The sequence below is a fragment of the Cucurbita pepo genome, chromosome 2, assembly GCF_057944985.1.
Source record: "Cucurbita pepo subsp. pepo isolate OVF chromosome 2, ASM5794498v1, whole genome shotgun sequence".
NCBI classification, from domain to species: domain Eukaryota; kingdom Viridiplantae; phylum Streptophyta; class Magnoliopsida; order Cucurbitales; family Cucurbitaceae; genus Cucurbita; species Cucurbita pepo.
Window position 1 is genome coordinate 2,084,899 of NC_141799.1, and position 16,059 is coordinate 2,100,957.

General features: G+C 33.7%; 3 protein-coding genes across 3 annotated transcripts; 1 reads left to right on the plus strand and 2 right to left on the minus strand.

Annotated features, from left to right (window-relative positions):
* Positions 1-475: 475 nt before the first annotated feature.
* On the minus strand, positions 476-5,811 carry LOC111788168 (sulfite exporter TauE/SafE family protein 3). The gene is made up of 11 exons (XM_023668419.2): positions 5,380-5,811; positions 4,315-4,474; positions 4,035-4,235; positions 2,520-2,584; positions 2,406-2,436; positions 2,236-2,312; positions 2,077-2,163; positions 1,616-1,888; positions 1,266-1,359; positions 1,017-1,157; positions 476-687 (listed from the first exon to the last, which is right to left on the minus strand). Exons 1-11 carry the CDS (start codon positions 5,620-5,622, stop codon positions 602-604), a joined length of 1,458 nt encoding a protein of 485 aa, XP_023524187.2. The 5' UTR covers positions 5,623-5,811; the 3' UTR covers positions 476-601.
* Positions 5,812-7,455: 1,644 nt separating this feature from the next.
* LOC111788228 (signal peptide peptidase) lies at positions 7,456-11,949 on the minus strand. The gene is made up of 12 exons (XM_023668509.2): positions 11,785-11,949; positions 11,512-11,626; positions 10,923-11,038; positions 10,679-10,830; positions 10,484-10,569; positions 9,853-9,980; positions 9,517-9,567; positions 9,205-9,291; positions 9,006-9,075; positions 8,248-8,384; positions 8,030-8,107; positions 7,456-7,831 (listed from the first exon to the last, which is right to left on the minus strand). Exons 2-12 carry the CDS (start codon positions 11,549-11,551, stop codon positions 7,751-7,753), a joined length of 1,026 nt encoding a protein of 341 aa, XP_023524277.2. The 5' UTR covers positions 11,552-11,626; positions 11,785-11,949; the 3' UTR covers positions 7,456-7,750.
* Positions 11,950-12,438: 489 nt separating this feature from the next.
* Positions 12,439-15,927, plus strand: LOC111788250 (Rhomboid-related intramembrane serine protease family protein). The gene is made up of 7 exons (XM_023668549.2): positions 12,439-12,723; positions 12,900-13,024; positions 14,164-14,249; positions 14,414-14,454; positions 14,608-14,774; positions 14,853-14,915; positions 15,513-15,927. Exons 1-7 carry the CDS (start codon positions 12,477-12,479, stop codon positions 15,702-15,704), a joined length of 921 nt encoding a protein of 306 aa, XP_023524317.2. The 5' UTR covers positions 12,439-12,476; the 3' UTR covers positions 15,705-15,927.
* Positions 15,928-16,059: the final 132 nt, after the last annotated feature.

Genomic DNA, 16,059 nt, shown 5'->3' on the forward strand with positions numbered 1-16,059 from the left:
AGTTAGGGTTTTTATGAGCATATCTCGAATATACAGTTCCTACCTATTGTTTACAAAAATGAACTATGATTTTTTTTTAGATATGCGTAAGGAGTGCATTAAGGTTTCGAGAGGCGTGTTCATGTCACATTGAGTTGAGGTCAATCTACGATTCGGCTCGGGTCAACCAATGCAAGCGTCGTTAGACCTCGATTGGGCCCATATGGATAATGACCCTGGTTAACCATAGTTTGATCGACCATGGTGAGATGATCGGGTTGGTCCTTTGCTAGGCCCGATTTTAGTCGTTTAATTTAACCCACAATAAAAAAAATATATATATTGGTATATTCAGCAAATTTCACAAATAGGAGGGGCATTTTAGTCATTTGACATCAATATATCGATATAATATAAAACATTTTTAATTGAAATATTTTTATATTTTATCCCTTTTTTTTGTTATATCCATGGTTAATAACATTTAATAACAATATTAAATTATTTATCTCTTAATTAAATCATTATAACCTTAATTAAAATATTAAAGTTCGAATCTTGAAATGGTTAATAACAATAATGACATTAATTTAAAAACGGAGTAAAAAATATTAATTTTAACCTAATCCCTAACTCGACACAAATCCACGAAACCCATATATTCATTTCGTTGAAGCCGTTCCAAGGACCTTGATATACCCACTCCACCTTGCAAAACAATAAATAAATAAATATTAATAATATCACTTAAAAGCAATAAAAAAAAAATTATTTAAACCACAAATTTAGTTTTTAAATAATTAAAATTTTAAATGTTATGTTTAATATATTTGTCATTTTTTTTTTTTTATCTAATTAGTCTCCGATTTATTTGCCATTTAAAAAATATATATTCAATAAGACACAACATAAATTTTAATTTTTTATATAAAAAAATCCTATCAAACACAAAATTTATTCAAAATTAAAGTTTTAAAGAAAAAAAATTATAATATAACATTTAAAAAAATGTAATGAAAAATGGTTTGGAAACTCACCGAGCGTGAGAGCACTTATGAAGATCGAGATCGCAAGAACGAAGATAACGATCGAAGCTCTTCCAAGAAAAGCAATAATTTTACTCACAACGTACTGCCCACAGTAGGCTGCAACCATCGCCACTGCAGCCAAATAAACCGCTACAAAACAAAAAAAAGATAATAATAATAAAAATTAACACGATTATTTTCATGTATCAAAAACTTGGGACTCGTCGTCCCGACAATCCTCCTCTCAAACAAAATTACCGTATGGAACTGGAAACTGGTTCAGGAGGTAGTACTCCACCACTGACATTGATGACGAAAACATCATAGCGAAGGTTGCCGATGCACTTGCCACCTATACAAAAGGTAGCCCAAACTAAGCCATATTAGAGAAATCAACATTTAAATTTTAAATATTTATCTTATAATTTTTTAAAATTATATAAACTTTTTAACTTTTATTTAATAAATTAAATAAACTTATTAAACATTTATCATTAGAGACTTATTAAATAAATATTAAAAATTTAATGACTTTTTAAGACACGAGAATGAAACTTCAATAACTAAACTTATAACTTAGCCGAAGTGAATAGAAATAAAACTGTGACCTGTGGATGCACTCCGAGCTCCAAGAACAATGGCCCCATGATTGATCCTCCACCGACGCCGAGCAAACCGCCGACGATGCCAGCTGACATGCCAAGGCAAGCGTACATGGCAAGTTGCCCAGCTCGAAAATCGATTCGACGTTCTCCCAAGGATGTGATTATCCTTCGCCCTTTGTACAGGTTAATTGCCTCGTACAAATATATGCCCACAGACACGGGCACTTGTAGGAAGTTTAACGTCCAATATTCCCACGAGCACGACGCTGATTTCTCCTGTTGCAAAAAGTCCATCAAAGGGTAAATAAATAGTTTAATTATTATTATTATTTTTAATAAACTCAAAATTAAAGTTTTAGTAAATTATTATATTTAAAAGTTAAAAAATTAAAAAAAAAAATTAAAAATTTAGTTTCTTTTATAAATTCTAATTAAATTTATGCTAAATTAAGCTGAAATGAAACCTTGAAAATCTGGAGGACAAGAAATGCAATCCAAACAAAGAAAAGAAGACCCAATTCCTTCCAATACACATTCTTGAGAAACGAGACCTGAAATTCAATAAATAAATAAATAAATAATTTATTAATTGTAATTAATTATTTAATAAATAAATAACTTACTTCTGGCTCTGTTTGCTCTGTCCGTTGCTGCTGAGACCCACCAGGAAGAGCCTTGTACTCCTCTCCACTTTCGGACCCTAATTATAAATTAATGACTTTAATTAATGGTAATTACAATTAATTAAGGTAAGTAGGGTTATCAATATTGATTCATAATTTATGGAACTCACCTGCGGACCCGCTCACGAGCTTGATGGCGTCCTAAATCAAACACAACCCGACCCAACTCAAACCAAATTGGAAGAAATTTAGACAAAGTAAAGAAATAAGAAGAGAACTAAAACCTTTTTTAGGAGCGTTTCCTTCTTCCAAGTTTCAACTCCCTTAAAGAACGCCTTAGTAGATATGACTTACAAAAAAACGAACCAAAATGAATAGAATTAGATGCAAAGAACAAAACACCGAACACAAAAATACATTCAAACGAACAATAACGATTAGTTTAAAGATTTTTTAGGAGCGTTTCCTTCTTCCAAGTTTCAACTGCCCTAATGAACGTCTCGTTAGATATGACTTCCAAAAAATACACAGACAAAAAATGAATAGAATCAGATGCAAAGAACAAAAAACAGGACACAAAAATACATTGAAACGAACCATAACGACTAATTTAAAGATTTTTTAGGAGCGTTTCCTTCTTCCAAGTTTCAACTGCCCTAATGAACGTCTCGTTAGATATGACTTCCAAAAAAAACACAAACAAAAAATGAATAGAATCAGATACAAAGAACAAAAAATCGAACACAAAAATACATTGAAACGGACAATAACGACTAATTTAAAGATTTTTTAGGAGCGTTTCCTTCTTCCAAGTTTCAATTGCCTTAATGAACGTCTCGTTAGATATGACTTCAAAAAAAAAAAAAAAAAAAACAAAAAATGAATAGAATCAGATACAAAGAACAAAAAACCGGGCACGGACAATAACGACTAATTTAAAGATTTTTTAGGAGCGTTTCCTTCTTCCAAGTTTCAACTGCCCTAATGAACGTCTTGTTAGATATGACTTAAAAAAAATACAAACAAAAAACGAATAGAATCAGATAAAAAGAACAAAAATCGAACAGAAAAATACATTGAAACAAACAACAACGACTAGTTTAAAGACTTTTTAGGAGCGTTTCCTTCTTCCAAGTTTCAACTGCCCTAATGAACGTCTCGTTAGATATGACTTCCAAAGAAACGAACAAAAAATGAACAAAATCATATGCAAAAAAACAACAACCCTAACACAAAAATACATTCAAACGAACAATAACGATTAGTTTAAAGATTTTTTAGGAGCGTTTCCTTCTTCCAAGTCTCAACTGCCCTAATGAACGTCTTGTTAGATATGACTTAAAAAAAATACAAACAAAAAACGAATAGAATCAGATAAAAAGAACAAAAATCGAACAGAAAAATACATTGAAACAAACAACAACGACTAGTTTAAAGACTTTTTAGGAGCGTTTCCTTCTTCCAAGTTTCAACTGCCCTAATGAACGTCTCGTTAGATATGACTTCCAAAGAAACGAACAAAAAATGAACAAAATCATATGCAAAAAAACAACAACCCTAACACAAAAATACATTCAAACGAACAATAACGATTAGTTTAAAGATTTTTTAGGAGCGTTTCCTTCTTCCAAGTTTCAACTTCCCTAATGAACGCCTCGATAGATATGACTTCCAAAGAAACGAACCAAAAATGAACAGAATCAGATGCAAAAACAAAAAATCGAACATAAAAATAGATTTAAACGAACAATAACGACTAAATTAAAGATTTTTAGGGTCAAAATAAAAAAAAGGCTTACATAAGAAAAGGATGATGAGGAGAATTGTGACCATCCAATTAGGAAAAATGACATTGAAAATGACTCCAATACTGATGCCAAGCATGAGCATGGGCTGGACCAGGAGCACCAAATCGTAGTCAATTATGGGCGCATCAAGCGTGGGGTGCCTTAGGTGAAGGTTAAAGTACACAGTGGAGACTGCGGCACCCACTATCATACCTATAATAAGCTCAAACCAAATCATTATGAATCAATTTTAATTCAACAACTTTAAAGCTTCGTAACCTTTGCTTCTTACATTTGGATATGGCGGTGGAGGATTTGGCATCGAACCCAATTATGAGGTTAAGCATTGGAAGGAAAAACCCGCCTCCGCCGATACCGCCGACGCTCCCGAATGCCCCTCCAATGAATCCAATCACCGTGCCCACCACAATACGCCACCTAAACTCCATGTTCTATACGTTGGAGGATGAAAGTCTCACATCACTAATTTAGGAAATGATTATGGGTTTATAAACAAATAATACTCATAAGACCTCTCGGAAAGTTCAGAGCAGAGTCACGGGAGCTTATGCTCAAAGTGGGCAAAATCATACCGAGAGTTGTGTCCGTCTAACCCTGTACATTCATTTTTATTTTCTAATAAGCACTTTTTTTTCTTTTCAGAAATTAAATATTTTTTTTTCATTTTTTTAAAAAAATTGTATTTAATGGTTAATTTTTATTTTTTAATATAATCTTTTTTTAAAATATATACAAAACAAGTTAATAATATTTTATAAACAAAAATATAATATAGTTTTCATACCCAACAAGTAAATAAAGTAATAAAGATATATATATATATAAATTAATATAAAAAAAGTACCCTAAATCTTGTATTTTATTTAAAATTACTTTTAAATTTTTAAAATTTTCAATAATTCCCTTAAATTTTTTAAAAATTTTAAAATTATTAATTTTAAAGTTAATATTTGATTTAAAATATATAATTATTAACTTAAAAACGCTTAAAAAAAATTAAAAATATTATATTTAAAAAATACCCATGAAATACACTTAATTTTTGAAAAAAGAAATCTTCTCTAATAAGCACGAGAAATTTATTTATTGAATTTAAATTCCTATCAAAATTATCCATTTTCTGTTATTAATTAGCAATAATCAACTAATTGTTTTTCTTTGTCAATTAAAATAAAATTTTTGAACAGTTCATTGCACGACTGATTATTTTATTATTAATTGCCTCAAGAGAAGAAGAAAAAAAAATACTTTATTATTATTTATTTATTTATTTATTTATTTATTTATTTATTATTATTATTAAAAGTAAATTGGGGGGAGATTGGGAACCACTTACAGGCCAGACGTGTTGATAATCAGAGGCGTCCGATTGCCAGAGAAAACCCTTCCCGATTGTAAGAAGACTTTTGAAATCTCGCCGCTCATCGGAGAAATCTCGCCGTGTTCCGTCCGGCGTCGGAATCCCTGGATTCTTCAGGCCTCGTTCTGCAGAAACTAAGACCAGAACTAACAGAAAGTTCACCGTCGCGATTAACAGCGACCGGTTGCTCCTCCATTTGACTCCGCCGTACTCCGCCATCGAATCTCGCGTAAGACACACGCTCCGCCGGTACTAGCTTGCCTTAAGACACTAAATCGTCGCCGACCGATCCTTACAATCGCTCCTTCAGAACAAAAAAATCGCCCATGCTAACTGCCACAAAAAAACCTCCCAAATAAGATATAAATTATTTTACATTTTCAATATTCGAAATCTCTCATTTTTATTTTTATTTTTATTTATTTTTTAATGGGACCGGATATTCCAAGTCTCTTACAAATAAAAATAAAAAATAAAAATAAAAAGGAAAAAAAGAAGAAAAATGATCCAATAATTTGCCTATGGAACAGAATAACAATTAATTCAATAAAAGTTCACGTGAAAATGATGGAGCTTTGAAAAGTCCAACTATCTTGGAAGAGGAATCTGCAAAATTTGGTCGGTTATCATAATCTATGGACACTTTTTTAAGGTTACATACTTCTATCCTCTCGAGGAAACCCACTTTTAAAGGCATATTTGCTCCATATATAAAATTAAGTAATATTGACTACAATAATTTACGAACCATTATTATTTATTCTATAGTTTTAATTATTTTGTTTAGAAAAATGTGGCTGTATTTATATGTATTTAGTTTGATACTAATTTTGTTTTGTCAAAATACTTAAATTTTAAGTTTTTGTTGCTCTATATATATATATTTATGTAATAAGATAGAAACCTTTCCATGTTGTATAATAAGTAATTGACTTCTTTGATATTTAAAATTTTTTTTTGTTAATAGTGTCGCAGCTTTTTCGAAAAGAAAAAAAGAAAAAGCTCTACAATGGAATAATAGAGGAACACCATTATTGTTTTCCAACAGCTTTTGTCAATTGTTTTTTGGCAATGGGGCATGGAAGATGACCACTCCGTCGTTTCTTAAAATATCAACGTCAATAATTTGATCCTTCATCACATTAGCTCAGCTTGTTGCTAAGAGATTTCATCTAAGCTGAGCTAAGAGATTTCATCTAAATGGTGTATTTCAAGATTTCTAGCCCTGTTGTCAAAAGCTCTACCATTTCTATTCGAATCATCTTTCATATTGCCCTTTAACGAGTTTCCAAATCATACACTCGAGGATTGTACACAGCTCGTGAGTAATCATGTTAGAGTTTAGCTTTAGAATAATTTTCATTTTAGGCAAGAATTCTCGTACTTTAACGACTCTGATCATCATCAATTTGTTTGCGAGCTACACAACCATTTACAAGCAAGCAACCCATCATCAATTTGTTTGCAAGCTACACAACCATTTACAAGCAAGCAACCCCTGGAGGAGCATGCATGATGAACTGAAGGTTGCTATTTTACCGTGGGGATTAAGTACCAGTCTCATGCTCTTATTAATATGCGTGGATGATGTGATTATCATGTGCAATAATACCTAATACCTATGGTTATTCATGAGATTGCACACATGTTGGAATCAAATCAGATTTTTTTAAGAACTAATAAATAACAAAATCATCATTCATTTCACCAAACGAATTTTTTCGAATGCCAACCTGTACCAACCTAAAGCTTGGACTAACAGAGTTAAAGTTACTATAACAAACTTTTTCGAATGTCAACTCAAACATTGCTCAAGAGCTTCAAATCTTCCCTCCACATACAAAAAAAAAAAAAAAAAAAAAAAAAAAAAACTTCACAATGCTACCAACTTAAGCTTGGATTAACAAGTTAAAGTTACTGCCATTCAAATTCTAGTATTCTATTCTTAAACGAAATTGTCAAACTGTTAAAAACATGGATAAAGCAAAAAATGGGGAGGGTGGGGGTGCAAAAAGTAGTTTATAACGGGGGAAGAGAAAGACGAGGGGGGGCTTTATAATTTTTACTTTTTTAATTTGCTATAGAAACCCCAACAAAATGGGGGGCACAGTTGCAGTAAAAGCTTGCTTTCCGATGAGGTGAAAACTAAGAGAGCTAAAAACAAGACAGGACAGGACATGCTAACCTCATTTCAAAATCTGTTTTTTTCGGATACAAAGTTTTGCACATAAATTAGCTCAATGTAAAAGGGTTGTTGTAGCTTACAGGACGGGGGATGGATGATCTCATACAACTCGCTCATCACATGGAAAAATTATGCCTTCCGCCCATCCACCTTTCTCCAAATTCATTCCATCTTGCTTCCTTTATCACATTCACCGTCATCTTCGGATGAACTAACAGTTTTCGACTCGTCAAACTCTAACAGCTGCACGAAAACATAACAAGAAAAACCAAATTTGAATCAACCAAACATCTTCAGTATGTTTCAACCATGACTCTAAAAGCTATTTTTCTTTTATTCTTTTTTTTTTGGGGGGGGGGGGGGGGGGGGGGGTCGGGATCGGGGTCGAGGATGTTCTAAACATATATGAATGAAAGTGAAAACGACAAGTGCGGGACAAACCGGCTTCACATCCCCATTCCATATGACATGAGCAGCCAAAAATCCAATAACAGCAGGCACAATGTACAGAAGTGCAGGCTGAAAAATTGAAATCAGACAGAGGTTGTTAAGCCCACATATTTTCACTAAAGAGTTTAGAATCAAGAAATAAAGTCGTTAACTTCGGAGATCATTTTAATCAAAGGTGGTGTGTAGGTCATAAAGAATGCAAACGTCACCTGAGCAGCTTGAAACCAATTCATGACTATTATAGTGAGGACCAAACCAAATGTGTATCCCGCAAAAGCACTCGTAAAATATTGACCGTTTTTTTCCCTGGATGCATCAAATCGAAGAGCCAAAGCAACAAAGATGCCTACAGGAAGGAAAGCGATATCAATAGTTTCCTCAAGAAACAAAAATTTCCAATATTGCAAGGTAAAATTTCTAACAAAATTAAGACAAATTAGATCTATAAAAAAGCAAAAACACACCAACTTGCTTGTGATTATGTAAAAATTATGCACAAGCAAAAAAAAAAAAAGAAAAAGAACGGAGATTCAAGTTATTCTAATAATCAGGCAACTTCATGGTTCATTTTTAGACAATGTACACAATATTCTCACAAGGTAACACTTGTTTATATCTACTTAACTTAAAAAAACTGCATACTAAACCAGCAATATGAACGGAAGACAGGGTCGTCAACGCTCGATAACAGAATTACACAAAAATTATAGCCAAGATAAGAACATTCATCAAGGATCTTCAAAAGGCCATGAGCACTACATGGCCAGCATGATATGTATTATGGACACGGTGACCTCCAACTTTTTGGAAAAACTAAGCCACCAAAATATTGTAGCTGAGACTCATATGCATCTAAGATAAATCTTAACATTCTAGCAAAGATGAAAAGCATAGTTGGCAGGTAATATGAAAAAAAAAAAATGTCCCAACCACAAACCAACACATGTAGATCGACACTCAAACTCACCAGGAATGACAATGTCACCAAGTCCAAGCATGGAAAATGGTCTAACAGCGTCTGCAGTGGGGAACAAAAGCTGCAGACAAATTTAGAAAACCACAACCAGACAGTCAGCTTAGCCCAACTCAAATTTCACTCTGAAATGTCATGGAAAAGAAAATATGACAGGAATGACCAAGTATTCAAGTTAAGCAAGAGTACAAACCTTTATAGGTGCGTCAAACGATTTTGCAACACTAACCATCACTGGAGTAAAGAAAACCCAGAAGATATCATATACGAAAAGTCCAGCCTGTGGGGAAATTAGGAAAATTAATAAAAGGGGAAAAAATGGCAACTTTTATCAAGCATTTTCCAACATTAGACTCCAAACATGTCAATTTTGTGAGTGTAGTTTACAAAACAGAGGATTTCAGGAGTGTATTTCAGAACACATAAGACAAGTATTCCATACAACTGTAACCAGATAATTTTGAATTATCATTAACTTTCATTTCCATATCCTTATATTCCTTACCAAAAGTATAGCACCAGTCTTAAAGGAACCAAGAGAAAGCATTTCAATTCCCTGCAATCGGAAAACAGAAATTAATTACTTCGTTGTGTGCTCATCCATATGTATATATGCTGTATAAATGAATATCAATTAAATACATAAAAAGAAAATTTACGAAAATCCCACAGGTAACTTTTAGAAATAATTAAATTGATGATTTAATTCTTGAATTAAACCCAACAAAGATCTTGTCGGTGAGCAACAAACTCCCAACTGCATACTTTAAGTAATTAAACAAGAAAGGATTGCTCAAAAAAATGGCTACAGTGTGGTTTATTTTAAAAGATTGCACTGTACCTGGATACAAAAGGCAAGGCCCAAGATATTGTTAGCCAGCCAATGTTTCTTCAGAGCATACCATGCACAAAAGAAAGTTCCAGGAATTGCTGCAACAACTTGAGACCTGGTGAACTCGATCTCCAAAGCTGTGGAAGAAATGAAAGGAAAAATATCACTCAGCATGATGAAGGGAAATAAGGTCAACCAGATAAAATCAGCTGAAATCTTGAGAGAAGCAGAAGAATCAAAACAGAAACAAAGTTATAACCGTACAACAAAAGGCATCGTTAATGTTTTAAAAGAATTTGGCGCTAGACCTATGAACTTCCAAGAAAGATTGATTATAATAAAAACCATTAGATTTCAATTTCCTTAATAGGAAAAGTGGCAAATTAAGTTCTTCAAAGCCAACGAAGAGCTCAAAACCACCTACGGACCAATGTTCATTTCAAAATAGATTAGACTTCAAAATTCAAAGTCCAGACTTCAAGGATAACTTCGCATCATAATCTTTAAAAAAAAAAAAAAAAAAAAAAAAAAAAAAAAAAACCAGATTATAATAAAAAAAAAATATAAATATAAAACGCTTGGAAGTTGGAATTAGCATATTTTCCAGGAAAATACATAAAGCTAAAACAAAACCACATACCACGGAAATATGGAAAACGCCATACAATAGCATCTTGATTCCAATGGTCTGGCAGATATCGTTTGATAGCAGGCAACAGAGTCGCACTAGACAGAATGGAAAGAGGCCAATCATTATAAAGTTTGATCCAGCACACTTAATTATATCAGAAATAACAAGAAGTGCTTGTGTTCTTGTTATGATTTGAATACATACGAAAGAGCAAGGATCCCAAGCACAAAGAAGTAGATTGTCAAGACTGCATTAACCAAGTCCTTAGATAGAAACTTGAAAAGCAAAAAAAGAGACAAAAGCATCGCACTCCCAACAAAGGGAAAACGCATAGCATGTTCACTCGACATGGTCTCCTGCATGTTTGACAATAAGAAATTGTAAGCAAATGGATTTGTAATCATTCAAGGAAATGAACAACTTGGAGAAATTTCCCCGTTGCACTTACTGAAGGTGGAGTGGGTTTCACAGACCGATAACAACCAACATAAACAGTTAGACAGGCAGTGAGGACGACATTCACATTAGGATCAACCTTCATGACAAGTGGAGCTAATGTCAATCCTGCATCCGCAAAGTTGAAGATCAAGTTAGGTATCATTGCACTAGTTCCATGTGATTGAAGACAAGTACAAATTCATTCCAATCCATTGAGATCAATGAATACAAACTACAGATAACTTGATCTAGTCCCATACTAAAAGTGATACAGATCTTGCAAAAGACTCCAAGAAACTACAAGTGGCAATTAGTCGAGATTATAATCTATGATCATACCATATAACCACCAATATTACGTCCAGCATATAAAAAGACAGTTCACCGATAGAGAAAATAAAGAAAATTGGTCATTCACATGCAAGCTATCTAATTAAGCGATTGATGTTACCCAGTGCCTAAACATCCAGGGCTAAAAGAGTGGTCTTACAAAAGCGAACACAAAAGAATGAAAGAAAGATCTCAAGATTAACGCATGCCGACCCTTGCATTCATATATTTAAACGACAAAAAATCGATAAAAGAAATATGTTACCCACCCGCTAAAGCAAAATTCGCAATACGCTCGGCGTTCTTCATCTTGAACAGTTCTCAATTAAACACCTTTCACCAACACTGTCAATCCTGAAAAAACGTGTCCCGCAATTGCTCCCTCTGCAGTCAAACTCGTACACAAACACATTAGTTAAAATGAAAACATCAATTTAAACTACGAGCGTGAACAACAAACCATAAATAAATAATCAGAAATGGAATCAACATCAACAGATAAAGAAAACCATTGAATTGGAGATAGAAAGATACAACCGTACCAATCATCGGCGGCTCGAGGACTTCGAGTGGATTTGACCACGCAGATCGGAGAGCTCGCCGAAGAAAGAGAAGGGATTTTTTTCACAAAATTTTCAGATTTAGGGCTTAACTGGACGAATGGGAAAAAAAAAAGAAAATGAAACGGTAAAACTTAAAATTAAAAATGACGCCAATCGATCCACCGGACTGATACTTTAAATCGTCGGATCTTCAATGACCACCGGGATTTTGCCGGAACGTGACGGACAAACGTTTCTTTTGCCATGTGGCGCATTACTATTGGTTTGATGATGGTTATGATGCGAACGCCGTTTGCGATTGGACGTGGTATTTAAGTAAAACCGGTCAGTAGAAATAAAATAATAAAATTTATTGAGAAAATTAAATAATAAAAGTATTACAAACCGCGAAAATTAAATAAAGCCACGTATTTTTCTTTTTTTGTCCAATCATATTTTGACACGTCGGATTGGGCTTCTCCCGCTTGACATGTCATCTCAGAAGCGTAACGTTCCAGTAAACCGTAAATTATTCTATTAATACTTAAATTATAATAATTCTCGTGAAATTCGTAATTTATTTTTAATTTTTTTTAAATAAAATTAATAATTTTGAAAATGGAAAATGGAAAATATATATAATTGGCTTATCCGATTCTCAGCGGAGCTGCTCTGAAATCCCCGACTGAACGATGCAATCGCGGTTGCAGCAGCTCCATGGGAGCCGAATATTGAAACCTCGTAGACTACGCGAGCAAATGGCTACGACTTCCATTGCTCATCTCTCAAGCTTCAGCTCAAGCTCACTCAGATTCTCCTCTCCATTATTTCACCCGCTCTCATCGTCTCTTTCCGTTGCTCAATTTGGCAATGTTCTTCGTCTTCGCGCTCGTTCCACTGCTGCGAAACCTATCGCGATGTGCAAAATGAACGATGCAGGTTGTTCTTTTTCTTTTTTTTGTTCTTCTGCGTTATTTTCAACAATTTATCTGTTTATTCATGATTTTATTGTGGAATTTTTGCTGAATTAGAAGGGGATTTTGTGATTTTTATTGATGAATATGCGTGCGGTTGAATGAAAGTAAAGAAGAATTTTGTTTTTAAATGTTTGTTAGATTTGATATCACAGTTGGAGCTGGGGAAACCACTGCAGAATCGGAAACCGGAGAAGCGTGTTAATGGTATATTCTGGATCATTCTTCTCAACATTGGAGTATATGTGGCCGATCACATTTTTCAGGTACGAGTTCTGTTACTACATGCTATCAAGTCTAATGCTGTTGCCTTTAGAGATTTAGAAAGAAAGAGCCCCAAAATATTGCCCGAAACTTGAGGAATACTGAATGAACTATTTGTCAAAGCTGATTGTTATAGGGCATTGATAGGTTAATCCACTCGTAAGCAGATTATTAACAGTAAACCGTTTTATTAGGGAATATGAAAAGATACCTTCTAAAAGTATTAGATTCATAGCAGTCAACTTAGCTAGTTAAAAACTTGATTCTCGAGTTGAAGCAACTCAAAAGCTTAAGTTGATGGGTGATGGTAACTTTAATTATATCAACATTTTAACATTCTCCTTGTTTATGTGCTTGAAAGTTTGTAATATGCTCAACAAGTAGAAATCAATATTACTTGGGGAGTAGAGAATGGTAGGGTTTTTTTTTTTTTTTTTTTTTTTTTTTAAATTTTGTGATAAGGAATCAACCGTGAGGAAAGCTCTATACCAAATGATAAGGAATCAACCCAAACCCAAGAGAAAGCTCTAATACAAAATGCTAAGGAATCACTGTAAGGGAAGTAAGATTCGGATTACCTTGTTGATCAAATATATTAAGGCAAGAACACTTGTTTGAGATTTGAATCACTCCAGGAGTAAAATTGATCATGTCAAACTTGAATGATTCTACATGCAACCTAAACTATATAGAATTGCAAAGAAACTTAGCCTTTGGCAAAAGGAAAGCACAAATACTCTTTTTACTACATTTTTCAAGTCTTCTTTGCAAAGATAACATATATGGCTTTATATAGCCTCAAAATGAAAACTCTTAACCTTCTATGAGGTATTCCTAGAGTTGTAATTTTCATACTTTATGACCATAATTAATCACTATGTAAATAGGTCTTAAAATACATTAAAGAAACACATAACTCTAAATTATCATCCACCCAAAATTTGTAACCATCCTAGAATAAATGGAGCTTGATTCTTCTTTAATGTGGCATGAATTGCAACATCTTGGGATAATTTGAACAACATTTTCTTCACATCTTCTTTCAAAATTTATCTTGTATGATTGATGCCTTGGTTCATATCACTTTGTTACTCAAACACCGAGATGCTTGTACTCAATTACTAAATTCTCTTTTTCATAGGTTCGTAGTATAGGAGCTCTGTACTTGTACCACAATCGTCCTGCATGGTATCAATTTTTTACAGCAACATTTTGTCATGCTAATTGGTGAGTTTTTGGGCTCTTCAAAATCATGCAAATTTTACATTTCTCGTCTACCTTGAATGGATCGATGGAGTTAGAAGCTTGTTATCTTCTCATGAGAATGCAATTTTCTGGTTTTACAAGCATGACTTAGTGGAATACTTACTATTTCCATGAATGTTTTGCAGGAACCATCTCTCTAGCAATCTTTTTTTCTTGTATATATTTGGTGAGACTCACACTTGACTTCCCTCCCCTCCCCTCCCCTCCAAGAAAATGAATGTTCTAATGTATGGATTTCTACTTTATTTCTTGGAGGTGGAAGCCATAAAATAGCCCTAATGTTTTGACATTTAATAGTTCCATTATTTTTTATGAACAGGAAAACTTGTTGAGGAAGAGGAAGGAAACTTTGCTTTGTGGCTTTCCTATATTCTTACTGGTGTAGGTGCAAACATTGTTTCATGGCTAATTTTACCAAGAAATGCTGTATCAGTTGGAGCTTCTGGTGCTGTTTTTGGGTTGTTTACTATAAGTGTCCTTGTAAAGGTATCTATCTAAAACTTATGATTTATCACTCTCATTTCGATTTTGGTGCATTTTAACTAAGAAATTTCTTCGTGGCAGATGTCTTGGGATTGGAGGAAGATCCTCGAAGTCCTTATACTTGGTCAATTTGTTATAGAGAAGGTAGTGCATTCTCTTTTTACTCCCATGTGAATGATCTTAAACACTCAGACAAGCAACTTCTCTAAATAGTTGCTAAATGGGAATGCATGAACAGTCCAAGCTCACCGCTAGCCGATATTGTCCTCTTTGGACTTTCCCGTTCAAGCTTTCTCTAAAGGTTTTTAAAATGCATCTGCTAGGGAGAGGTATAAAAAATGTTTTGTTCTCCTCCCCAACCGATGTGGGATCTCACAATGCATGACTACACTATGCAAGTCATTGTTTAAGATGTTCATTATTCTTTTGCTCTATCTTTTATCTAATGGATCCGACAAGTAAAAATATAGATATTGTCAATCTAAGTACAGTTCAATTAGTTAAGGTTTATATTCTCAAAAGAGATCATAATCCTCTAACTTCCACATGTTGTTGAACTAAAAATGTGGAACTAAAACAAAACTAAAAATGTGGAACTAAAACAAAGTAACGGAGTAGTTGAAATAGAATTAAACTCTCTCTTTTCATTTATTTCTAAAAGCATAAATCTTGTGGTTGGTTTCTGTAAAACATAAGGTGAGGGGAACTTTCTTATCCATATGCTTTGCTTGGTCACTATAGGTCATGGAAGCAGCCCAAGCTTCAACTGCACTGTCAGGAAGCTTCCGCGGAGGATCTGCCTTGCAGAATGTTAACCATGTTGCTCATCTCTCTGGGGCGCTCGTCGGTGTCGTTCTGGTATGGCTTCTCAGTAGAATTCCTTCTCAACCTCCTGATCAAGATGCATCAACTTTGCACAGGAAAGTAAGATGATTGCACAAGCAATTCTGCTTTGAAATAGAACAATATACTCTGCCCTTATCTTCTTGTTTTGTTCTCATTTAGGAAACAGTATCCATTCATCTTCCTATTTGTATCTTGTGTAAAATATTTTATATAGGATTGTGGCTATAGGTTTGCAAGTGTAAAAGTAATATTGGCATGGATGGAACGAATTTTCTTGACAACTAAATGTAATAGCAAGACGATTTAACTACCTCCGACTAATAGATCGACATAAATTCAACTTAAAATAGAACTTGCAACACGAGGTAAAAGCTAAAAAAAGTGATATAAAGGTAAAATGGAAGAGAAACATGACACTCTTGAAATTTTCATAAACAGAACC